The sequence below is a fragment of the Elephas maximus genome, chromosome 15 (genome assembly GCF_024166365.1).
Source record: "Elephas maximus indicus isolate mEleMax1 chromosome 15, mEleMax1 primary haplotype, whole genome shotgun sequence".
In the NCBI taxonomy this organism is placed as follows: domain Eukaryota; kingdom Metazoa; phylum Chordata; class Mammalia; order Proboscidea; family Elephantidae; genus Elephas; species Elephas maximus.
This window is the reverse complement of record NC_064833.1, coordinates 60,928,488-60,941,231: the sequence shown is the minus strand read 5'-3', so window position 1 is coordinate 60,941,231 and position 12,744 is coordinate 60,928,488. Positions and strand designations below refer to the sequence as shown.

Genomic DNA, 12,744 nt, shown 5'->3' with positions numbered 1-12,744 from the left:
GTGTGCAGAGTAGAACTGCTCTTTGTAGGGCTTTCAAGGCTATGACCTTTTGGAAGCAGATCTCCAGGCCTTTCTTCTGAGGCACCTCTGGGTGGTAGTAGGGTGCTTAATTGTTTATGCCACCCAGGGACTCCTAGTCAGTTGTCAGGAGGGTAAAAAGAATAACACTGGCAGGTAACATTTATTGCATTTTCCATGTCCTCTCATATAATCCTCACAACAACCCCATCAGGATGCAGGTATCATTATCAATACTTTATAGATGAGGAAACAGGCTCAGAGGGGTCAAATGACTTGCTTAAAGTCACGTAAGTACTAGAGCTGGGATTTCATGTTCAGGAATGGACAGACCTGATGGAATTGGGAATCTGATATGAAAAAGAGCACATAACCTTTTTTTTTTTTTTTTTTTTTTTATCAGCACAGTTTGATTTTCCAGGGGTCTTCTGGATTGATGGTTAACTCTTGGCCTTCCCATGAAATGCATTTTCTCCCAAAGACTCCTGGAGTGGCTGTATTTAGGGTCACTGCATCACCCTGTGGCCATGACTGGGAACTGCATCTTCCCCGAAGTTCCAGAGTCCTAGCTCCTGCTGTACCACAGTTTTCTCAGCGAGGTCAGTCCATCTGATCTTCCAGAAGAAGAATTCTGCTAGAACTGGGCTTTATGATGTTGGCTGGGAGAGAGAAGCCTTTATTTCCTTTCTTGCATTCTCACCTCCTTTGACTGAAGGATGCTTCCTGTAGGAAGTGCCCTCCAGCAGAGAGCCTGGACTTCCTCACTCTGGCCTCCATTTTTTTCTGTGCCGTTTGCACACTGTTCCCATCTTGACATGCACTGCTGGCTGTAGCTGTGGCTGATCATTTTCTCTCCAGGGTATTCTCCTCTGTGGGCAGAGGGAAATGTGGGTTTCTTCAACTAATTTGCCTTAAGAGAATTGTGTGCTATTTAAACTAAACTGATCTTATCTCTGCCACATTATAAGCTACAGGATCTTGGGCTATTCACTTAATTTCAAGGATGCTCTTTTGCAAAATGGGAATATGAGGAAGATTATTATTATTTTTAAATGTTTTATTGTGTTTTTGGTGAAAGTTTACACAGGAAGTTAGGTTCTCATTTTACAATTTCTATACATATCGCTCAGTGACACTGGTTACATTATTTACAATATATCAGCATTCTCATTATTTCCATTTTGCTTGTTCTGTTTCCATTACTCTTGCTTCCCTGTCCCCCCTAGCCTTTTCACCTTTGGTCTAGGGTAAATGTTAACCAACAGGTTTCATCTAGATGATTATTTTGAGGAGTACAGGACTCACAGGTGATGTTATTTATTTTATGGGCCAATCTGTCATTCGACTGAAAGGTGACCTCTGGGAGTGGTCTGAGTTCCAACTTCAAAGAGTATTTCAGGGCAATAGTCATGTATGTTCATCAAGTCTACTGGTTCAGTAAGTCTGGCCTGTTTTTTTTTTTTTTTTGAATTCGAGTTTCGTTCTATATTTTTCTCCCATTCTATCGTGTACCATCCATTGGGTCCCTGGCTAGAACCGTCGGTAGCAGTAACTGGGCACCATCTAGTTTTTCTGGGCTCGAGGTAGGTGATGTTGTTGTTCATGTAGACTATTGGTTCTGTAGACTAGTTTCTTCTTTGAGTCTTTGGTTTCCTTATTTCTCTTTAGTTCCAGATGAGTAGAGACCAATAGTTGTATCTTAGGTGGCTGCTCACAAGCTTTATGACCCCAGATGCTAGTCATCAAACTAGGATGTACAACATTGTCTTTATGGACTATATTATACCAATTGACCGAGTTGCCCCCCAAGACTATGGACCTAAGCCCTCAAATCCAATAGATCAATCCTGTGAGGTGTTTGGTTGTGTCTAGGAAGTATACATAACTATGCCCCTATGCGTTTTATTTTATACTTGAGAATATATGCAGCACACACAAACATGTATATATATATATATATACATATGCTTACAGTTACTCATATAAACCTTCCTATACATACTTATGTATCTGTATAACCAAGCACACTTTTTAGTTGTTATTACTGTTGCTGCAAAGTTGTATATACCCCATGATTTTTTTTTGTACAAATTGTTGAACATTTCTGTGATGATTAAATGAAATGCTGCATTTAGAAGTGTTTTATAAACTGTAACTAAATTTGCAAATGTAGTTATTGTCAGCATCATCATCTTAGGAAATGTTTCTTCCTCTCTACTAATAGTAAGAGATGATCCGTAATCTTTGCAAATGTACGTCACACTGTCTTCCTAGAACATGGATCTCCATAAGAGGTGAGAGCAAGGTGTGTGTGTGGCGTGGAGGTTGGAGAAAGGAAGGATAAGGTAGCATCCATAAAGATGAGGAGAATCACATAAAGAGAATATCCCCTCTCTTTATTTGCTGTTAGGTGCCATTGAGTCAGTTCCAACTCGTAGCTACCCTATGCACAACAGAACGAAACACTGCCAGGTCCTGGGCCATCCTCACAGTCATTGCTATTTTTGAGCCCACTGTTGTACCCACTGTGTCAATCCACCTTGTTGAGTCTTCCTCTTTTTTGCTTACCCTCTACTCTACCAAGCATAACGTACTTCTCCTGGGACTGGTCCCTCTTTGATAACATTTCCAAAGTACGTAGGATGAAGTCTCACCATTCTCCTTTCTAAGGAGCACTCTGGCTTTACTTCTTCCAAGACAGATTTGTTCATTCTTCTGGCAGTCCATGGTATATTCAATGTTCTTCGCCAACACCATAATTCAAAGGCATGAATTCTTCTTCAGTCTTCCTTGTTCATTGCCAGCTTTTGCATGCATTATTAGGCCATTGAAAATACTGTGGCTTGGGTCAGGTGCACCTTAGTCCTCAAAGTGACATCTTTGCTTTTTTAACGCTTTAATGAATCTTCGTCCAATCCTGATGCTGCACTCTTCTTCAGATAGTCCAGCTTCTTGGATTAGTTGCTCAGCATATAAATTGAATAAGTATAGTGAAGGGATATAATCCGAAACACACCTTTCCTGATTTTAAACTATTCAGAATCCCCTTGTTCTATTCAGCTGCCTCTTGGTCTATGTACAGGTTCTTCATGAGCACAATTAAGTGTTCCGGAATTCTCATCCTTCACAATGTTATCCATAATTTGTTACAATCCACACAGTCAAATGCCTTTGCATAGTCACTAAAACACAGGTAGACATCTTTCTGGTATTCTCTGCTTTCACTAAGATACATCTGACATCAGCAATGATACCCCTTGTTCCACGTCCTCTTCTCAATCCAGCTTGAATTTCTGGCACTCCCTGTTGATGTACTGCTGCAACTGTTTTTGAATTATCTTCAGCAAAATTTTACTTGCATAAAATATTAATGATATCATTCAATAATTTCTGCATTCTGTTTGAATCTCCTTTCTTTGGATTTCTTTGGAATCCCCTTTTCTTCTAGTTGGCTTGCCAGGTAGCTATCTTCCAAATTTTTTGGCATAGACAAGTGAGTGGCGCCAGTGTTGCATCTATTTGTTCAAACATCTCAGTTGATTTTCTGTCAATTCCTAGGACCTTGTTTTTCGCCAATGCTTTCAGTGCAGCTTGGACTTCTTTGTGCAGTACTATCGGTTCTTGATCACATGCTACCTTATGTGATCTTCATCATTGTTTCTATCACCAAGGCCATATGTTCCAACCTCCAATCCTTCTGTTTCCAACTTTCGCATTTCAATCACAGTGCTTATCAATTCATCTTGATTGCATGTTTGATCAATTTCAGACTGCAGAAGTTGGTAAAAATCTTCAGTTTCTTCATCTTTGGCATTAGTGGTTGGTGCGCAAATTTTAATAATATTCGTATTAACTGGTTTTCCTTGTAGGTGTATGGATATTATCCTATCACAGACAGTGCTGTACTTCAGGATAGCTCTTGAAATGCTCTTTTTGAGGATGAATGCGATGCTGTTACCCATCAATTTGTCAATCCTACTATGGCATAGTGGGCCATATGATTGTCTGATTCAAAATGGCCAATATCAGATCATTTCAGCTCACTAATAATGCCTAGGATATCTATCTTCACACAGTCCATTTCATTTTTGACGACTTCCAATTGTCCGAGATTCATACTTTCATACATCCACGTTCCGATTATTAGTGAATGTTTGCAGCTGTTTCTTCTTATTTTGAGACATGCCACATCAGCAAATGAAGATCCAAAAAGCTTTACTCCATCTGTGTCATAAGGTTGACTCTGCTTTGAGGAGGCAACACTTGCCCAGTTGTATTTTGAGTGCCTTCCAACCTGAGGGGCTCATCTTCCAGTACTGTATCAGACAGTATTCTGCTGCTATTTCATAAAGTTTTCACTGGCCAGTTTTTTTGGAAGTAGATCACCAGGTCCTTCTTCCTAGTCTGTCTTAGTCTGGAAGCTTCATTGAACCCTGTCAACCATGGGTGACCCTGCTGGTATTTGAATACCGGTGGCATAGCTTTCAGGATCACAGCAACATGCAAGCCACCAGTGTGACAAACTGACAGACAAGTGGTGGTCTTTTTGCTTAGAGGTTCCAAAATGTCTATTAAAATGTTGCCACATCCTGTATGTAGGGCTTTATGACTTATGAGCCCTTTCCTACTTATGATCATGTTTATTGTCATGATTGTCCTGAGAGATGTGTGAAATACGTGTTTGCCTGTTTTATAGATGAAGAAACGTGACCAGAGATGTGAAGATTTTCTTAAGTTTTGAGGCTAGCAGAGTTGAGTTTAAAAGGTGGATCTTTTGATTTCTAATCAGGGCTTCTTAATTTATCACATATCATGATATCTCTCTACAACATGGAACAAAGGCTTTCCAAACATTTTTGATCATGAGTCACAGTAAGAAATCTATTTTCCATAACATACCCTTACTCATAAGAGTATAACTGAAACAATAATATCAAGAAATGATACTCACCTTTATTACGTATAATGTTCTCTATTCTGTCCTATTCATTTAAAAAAGTACAGTTCATGACTCATTAAATCAATTCAACCAGTATCGGGTTGAGACCCGTAGTCTGAAAAATACTGATCTAGAAGATTTTTGAACAATCCTCACAAAGCATGTGATTAACACAATTGCCCATGGTTTCAAATGAATATTATAAATCAAATGAGAGAATGGCAAGTAAAATAAAGTGAACTCAGAAAGTTCTACCAACTAAAATGTATTATGTGGTTTAAGCAAATTAATTTTTAGAAATCTTTTGAAATATTCTAAAAACTGTAAAGTAATTGTATCACAGATGAAGCAGAAAATTAGTTTCATACATAATTTTAATCATTGCAGCTTCAAGTTGAGGAAGTGTCTAACAAATGACCATGGGTCATGGGCAGTCTTAGGTGGCCTGCTGGGGAAGGTTCTTACTGATCCTGGGTCTTTTCAGCCTCACTCACAACCAATCACTATCGGGAGCACCCATGAACCAAAATAAATGTCTGTGTAAATGTAGGATCAGAAGCTACAAGCTCGTAACCTAGCAATTCAGAATGTTCATACACATGGGCTTTTAAAATGAAAGCAGGAACGATCACAGGTGAATAAGAAACAAGCAGTTGAGCATTTATGAAGCGCCTAGTCTAAGTAAAAAATATTGGTAAAATTGGCTACTATAATTTAGAAAAAAAGTAATTTCATTTTCCACTCTCTCAGTGACATCAAGGATGTTGTTGTTGTTAGGTGACGTCAAGGAGGCTCTGACTCAAGGTGACCTTACGTGTAACAGAACAAAATGTTGCCCTGTCCTGCACCATTTTCCAGACCGATGATGTTTGAGCCCATTGTTGAGGCTACTGTGTTAATTCATCTCCTTGAGAGTTTTCCTCATTTTTGCTGACCCTCTACTTTACCAAATATGATGTCCTTCTGAAACAATTGGTCTTTCCTAATGTGTCCAAAGTAAGTGAGAAAAAGCCTTGCCATCCTTGCTTCTAAGGAGCATTCAGGTTGTATTTCTCCTAAGACTGATTTGTTAGTTCTGGCACTCTGTGATCTACTCAATATTGTTTGCCAAAATCGCAATTGAAATGCATCAGTTCTTGTTCTGTATTCTTTTTTCATTGTACAGCTTTCACATGCATATGAGGTGATTGAAAAGACCATGACTTGGGTTAGGTGCACCTTAATCATCAAAGTGACATCTTTGCTTTTCAGAACTTTAAAAAGGTCTTTTGCAGAAGACTTGCCCAGTGCAATGTGTAGCTTGATTTCTTGACTGCTACTTCCATGAGCATTGATTGTTTATCCAAGTAGAGTGAAATCCCTAACAATGTCACTTTTCTCCAATTTATCATGTTTTTTATTGGTCCAGTTGAGAGGATTTTTGTTTTCTTTTCAGGTGCAATCCATACTGTAGGTTGTAGTCTTTCAGGCTGCAGCAGTTCATAAAAACTTCAATTTTTTCCTTCATCTTTGGCATTTGTGGTTTGTGCGTAAATTTGAACACTGATCGTATTGATTGGTCTTCCTTGTAGGCCTATGGATAACAACCTATCACTGACAGTGTTGTACTTCAGGATACGTATCAAAATGTTCTTTTTGACGATGAATGCAATTCCATTCCTCTTCAATTTGTCATTCTCAGCATAGTAGACCACATAATTGTTGGATTTAAAATAGCCAGTACCAGTCCATTTCAGCTCTCTAACACCTAGGATGTCTATTTCATTTGTGATGACTTCCAGCTTTCCTTGATTCATTTCATTTTGGGATAACACACCCATGTAGGGCCTTTCCTCATGTTTTAGGCCACCATTATCTCTCACTTGCAGTAACGCCACAATTTCTGAAGGTCCCTTTTCTGACCCATCCTCCACAGTTGAAAACGATGTCTCTAAGATGCGTAATGTCCATGTTTCTCTCCTATTTAACTCTGTCTGATATTTCACATCTCTCTCCTATTTCTCCTCTTTATATCCCTTTGTTAGTTTCCCATTGTCCATTTGTTCCCTGCCTACTCAACCAATCATCCCCGCTCCCCTTCTATACTCCATTCATACTGAACTTGTTCAGATTCCCTGAAAGTGCTAACACTGGGCCTTTCCAGGTGTTGCTCCTTCTGTCTGAAACACCCTTCCATGTACTCCTCGTCTGACCAACTCCTATTCATCCCTCAGGATGCAGTTGAGATGTCACTTCTTCTGGGAAGCCTTCCATTTCCCCCAAGACAGAGTCAGGCGTCCCTCTTAAGTGGTCCCACTACATCCTGGGGACAGCTTTTAGGACTCATAATTATTATTGGCTCTTTACACATTAGTCTCCACCTACCCGGCTGTCAATACCTTGAAGAGAGGGGCTATGTCTTTTTCTCAGGGCATCAGCATTTTGCCTGATGGGTGCTCAATAAATATTGGTTCACTTAATAAAAAGAATGAATGGCAACAGTCCCATTTTCATGTTATTCTCACTAGTCAAAGTAATTTTAAGTTCAAAAGGCCGAGACAACAGGTTAGTCTATGCAAGAGCCGTGTGTTCAAAATTAGTGACTGCCAGCTTCATTCTACTTGGTGATGGTGACGGTGTTGTTAATTGCCGTTGGCTCTGATTCATAAGAAAACCCTGGTTAAGTGCTATGGCTGCTAACCAAAGGGCTGGCAGTTCAAATCCGCCAGGCGCTCCTTGGAAACTCTATGGGGCAGTTCTACCCTGTCCTATAGGGTCGCTATGAGTCGGAATCGACTGGATGGCACTGGCTTTGGTTTTTGGTTTTTTTCCAATTCATAATGTTGGTCTTGTGCTGTCTTCATGATTGTTGCTATGTCTGAGTCCATTGTTGCGGTCCTTGTGCCAGTCTACCTCACTGAGGGTTTCTCTCATTTTTGCTGACCTTTTACTTTACCAAACATGATATCTTTTTCTAGAGAGATTGTTTTTTCCTGATATGTGTCTAAAGTAAGTGAGTATCAGGGTCTGTGTAGAGGGATAAGTCAAAAAGAAACAAGGATAAACATGGTCCTTACTTGTTCATTCATTCCTACTCTCTAGTATCTTGTGGAGTTGGTCTGTGTCCTCCAAGTATATGCCATTTTTTAATGAAGCTATTTTTCTTTTCCTTTGGTGATATGGCTGTCTTCCAAACTAGTCGAAGCTTATAGATTTTAAATACAAGCCTCACCAATGCAACCTAATTGTAATGTAAGAGTGTGAATCCGGGCTCAGCTGCTATATTAGATATGCCAGGCTGTGAGGGGCTTTCAGCAATGCACCTTAAAAAAGCACATGGGTTAGGGGATTCCTTGTGCTGTGGGTCTTTGCCCCAACACTGGACCATGCTTTATGAGCTTCAGGATCGCACCCTCAGGTGACCCCAGAGGGAGATAGACTGCTGAGGGCTGGCTATGCAGCTTGGAACAACAGGAAGAGGCTTCAGGTCTATGCTTTGGTCCTGCCTGCAGGAACCCAGTGCTGGCCTCTCTCCCCGACTGATCAAGGAAAGGCCTGGTTTCCTTGGGGACCCATGAGATGCCAGAACAACTTCAGCCCCACTGCCTGAGGGAGTGGTGAGAAACAGCAACCCTTCATGCCACTGCCTCTGGAAAGGACAGGACATTATTGCCCTGTTACCTAGGTAAAAAGTGTTGGAGACCAGAAGGTTAGCCCTTATCCACATGGACACACCAGAGTGCATGCCTGTGCAACCTCCTCTGTTACACATGCTGAGTGATGTCAAGAGAGATGCAGGGAGGGAAGATGTTGGATCAATGCCATCTCTTTGTTTTCCTCTTTGAAATGAACTGGGGAAAAATGTTGCATTGCAGTCCTCAAGGTTTTGCTTTGGGCTTTTGTTCGTGAATAGTCATTCATAACGAAGCTACCTACACCAAAATGAAAAACAATAAATAATGGCTTCATATTTACATGGTGACTTTCAAATGATGTTAAAAATGTTTTCAAGATATAGCAGTCATATTGCTTTATTCTTTGAAGTAGAAATGCTTTTGAAAAGTTATGAGTGAACATGATAATGTAAATGTACTTTGTTTTAGTTATCTAGTGCTGCTATAACAGAAATACCGTAAGTAGATGGCTTTAACAAAGAGAAATTTGTTTTCTCACAGTCTAGTAGGCTAGAAGTCCAAATCCAGGGTGTCATCTCCAGGGGAAGGCTTTCTCTCCTTGTCAGCTCTAGAGGAAGGGCCTTCTCGTCAATCTTCCCCTGGACTAGGAGCTTCTCTGTGCAGGAACCCTGGGGTCCAAAGGGTGTACTCTGCTCCTGGTGCTGTTTTCTTGGTGGCATGAGGTCTCCCTGTCTGTCATCTCACTTCTCTCTTTTATATCTCAAAAGAGATTGGCCTAAGGACACTATCTGATCTTGTAAATCTCGTCAATATAACTGCTACTAATCTATCTCATTAACATCCTAGTGAGAGGATTTACAACACAAAGGAAAATCACATCAGATGACAAAATAGTAGATAATCATACAATACTGGGAAATCATGACCTAGCCAAGGTGACACATATTGGGGGGACACAATTCAATCCATGACATTCCACCATTTGGCCCCCCCAAATTCATGTCCTTGCCACATGTATAACCTTCATCCCATCATATCATAGCAAGAATCTTAAGGCAAGGCCAAGTTCAAAATCCAAAAATTCCTCTTCATCTATGAAACCAAGAACACAGGTACGACAGGCACAAGCTAGACATTTCCATTACAAATGGGAGAATTTCAAGGGCAAGTAACAGGCACAAGCAAATCAGCAGAACACATTACATTAGCCCTCAGGGCTTGAAAATAATCCTCTGTTCTGAGACAATTTACACAATGGCCCTGCCCTTCAGAGTCTAGGTACTGGCCACACTCTCCAGATTCTGAGTGGAGGCCCCTCAGCTCTGTGCTTCAGCTCCACATTCCAGGCCCACTGGGACAGCAACTCTGCTCCCTCAGCTTTAGGCACACCATTCTCCTATTCTATCTGAGGGATGACTCCACTCTTAGAAACACCAGAGGCCATGGCTCCACCCTTTGAAACTCCAGAGGTCCTGGCCATACCTTTTGTGACTGAGGCAGCTCAGCTTCCTATGTTCCTTGTCTCTTCAGCTTTTGCTTCCTTCACCTCGTGGCCCTCGGGCCTCACACCCACATCTGCCCTGCTGGGGCAAATGTTCCAAAGCTCTATAGCTCCACCAGTAAGTGCCTGGAGGCACCCCACTCTTCCAGGAAGGCTCCTGCGCAAGGCACTCAACTCTCTTGCTCTGTGGGTTGGCTCTAGCGCCGTCTCTCACTGGTCTCCTGGTTCTGGTGCTGCTGGTCCTCTGCTGCTGCTTCTTACCATCTGCACCTTCTCCAGTGTTAACCATTCTCCTCACTTTCTTCTGAGCCCTCCATGTACTCACAGTTTCAAAACTGCTTCCACATTTTAGGTATCTGTTAGAGCAGCACCCCGCTCTCTCGGTACCAAATTCTGTTTTAGTTATCTAGTGCTGCTATAACAGAAGTACCACAAGTGGATGGCTTTAACAAGGAGAAATTTATTTTCTCACAGTCTAGTAGCCTACAAGTCCAAATTCAGGGTGTTGGCTCCAGGGGAAGGTGTTCTCTCTTTGTCGGCTCTGGAGGAAGGTCCGTCTCATCAATCTTCCCCTGGAATAGGAGCTTCTCTGCACAGGAACCCCAGGTCCAAAGGACACACTGTGCTCCTAGTGCTGCTTTCTTCGTGGTACGAGGTTCCTCTGCTCACTTCTCTCTTTCACATCTCAAAAGAGATTATTGGCTTAAGACACTATCTAATCTTGTAGATCTCATCAATATAACTGCCGCTAATCCATCTCATTAACATCATAGTGATAGGATTTACAACACACAGGAAAATCACATCAGATGACAAAATGGTAGACAATCATACAATACTGGGAATCATGACCTAGCCAAGTTGACACATATTTCTGGGGGACACAATTTAATCCATGACATACTCAATAAGAACGAAAAGAACGTGAATGTTAGGTTTAGACAGATGTAGGCTTGAATTGGGGTTCTGGACCTTTCTAACCTCCTTCACGTGGTTTATTTAAATGTATCATCTCTCTGACACTCAGTTTCCTCCTCTGAAGAAGGAAAATAATACTTATTGTTGACGACTGCTGTGAGGGTTAAGTAAAAATGTAAACAATTGATTTTTTAAGTTAATTAGATCTCCTTTTTCACTTTTATTTAGTAAATATGTAATTTTTAGTATGTAAGTACATGTGTTTATATCACAGCTTTTATGTATTATTTTACATGCAGTTTTATAAAAATGAGATACAAAATATTCTTCCCAACAAGACTTCGGGGCAGATTAAAGCAGAGAAAAAAATTTTTTTAATTACATTTTACATATGAGAAAAATTAAGTCCCACTAAGAGACTGAGTTAATTACCAAACCCAGCCGGGAGTCTAATTTTCTAACTTCCAAATACTGAGAAGTTCTAGGTTACCTTATATTATTAACCCTTTACACTAATGCAGTGACATAACCAGAGGATGGGACATGTACACTTTGAAGAAACATATCAACACCTTAATCATTTTTGTTTTAGATGATGGAATTTAATTTATTTTGAAATTTCAAAGAACATCAAAGGGGAACGTAAACTGTTTCTGTTTATTAAATTGGGGCATGGGTTAAAGGAACATGAGCCCTAAGCTCAGACCGACTCTTCACAGTGGGACAGAAGGCACATTCACGTAAGTAAAAACAGAAAACGGTGTATCCAACAAACCTTTCTTTTCCTGGGAATGGGCTCATCAAAGAGGAGGTTGCTGGCCTCTGACTCGTCGATGCCGTCGTCAGGCTGAGCCTGGGTGCGGAAGGGTTTGAAGCTGTCGGCTGAGAGTGGTGGCGATGGCGTGGATGGGTTGGACTGGTCGCTGGGGGCACTCCAGCTCCAGTAGCCGCTGCTGCTGGTACTGGAAGGCACGCATCCTCCTTCCTTCCAGGATCCGCTGAGGCCCTCTGTTCATTCACACAAACACAGCGTCAGTACTGGAACCTCTTATGTGAGCCAAGGTACGATTCAGAGTGAGAAGAGGCATTTGTATCTAGGAGAACTTCGAGTCTATTCTTGTCAAAGCACCTGCAGCCTACTCAGTAATTTGCAACAGCTGGCTATGTAAGTTTTTATTTGATTTACGCCTAAAAAAGTGTCACACTGTAGTTTATAAACATCTAGTTATTTTAGCCACATGGTAACTTAGGTTTTTCTAAGAATCTTCTGAGGTGGGTTATGTTGCAATTCTAGCTCCTAGGGATGTCAGTGAAGATTATATGGGAAAAAAAAAAAAAAGCGATTTGTTTCTAAATTTCAAGAGCTGTTGGTGTACTGACTGCAGTATTTCTGAGAGGATATTTTTTGCAGTATTTCTCCCAAAGCGTCTGGTCACAGAACTCCCCCTCCCCTATTTTAGTTTTTTTAAAGCAGCTTCTCATGGGACTTGTGATCCTTTGAATATATACTTACAGAAAAATTTAAGAATCTAAGAGAAATAATTTCTGGATAGTTACCCAGATAAAGCCATTTACCACTTTGCTTATTGTAACAAACAAGAGTGCTTTGCATATTGTGCGTTGTTTACATTTTACAAAACTCATTCACGCAGACAGTCTCACGGGTTCTCATAACATCTGTCTCTCAGAGTAAGGATCATCACCACTGTACAGATGAGAACCCTGAGGCACCGGGGAAGTTAAGTGACCTGCAT

The 12,744-nt window shown here is 40.9% G+C and overlaps 1 protein-coding gene across 1 annotated transcript in view; it reads right to left on the bottom strand.

Moving 5' to 3' along the window:
- ZNF704 (zinc finger protein 704) overlaps positions 1 to 12,744 on the bottom strand; it is a 301,875-nt gene that overhangs the window by 55,069 nt on the left and 234,062 nt on the right. The window contains exon 4 of the mRNA XM_049854450.1: positions 11,766 to 11,998. Within this exon, the coding sequence (XP_049710407.1) occupies positions 11,766 to 11,998 (233 nt within the window). The remainder of the gene's footprint in view (positions 1 to 11,765; positions 11,999 to 12,744) is intronic.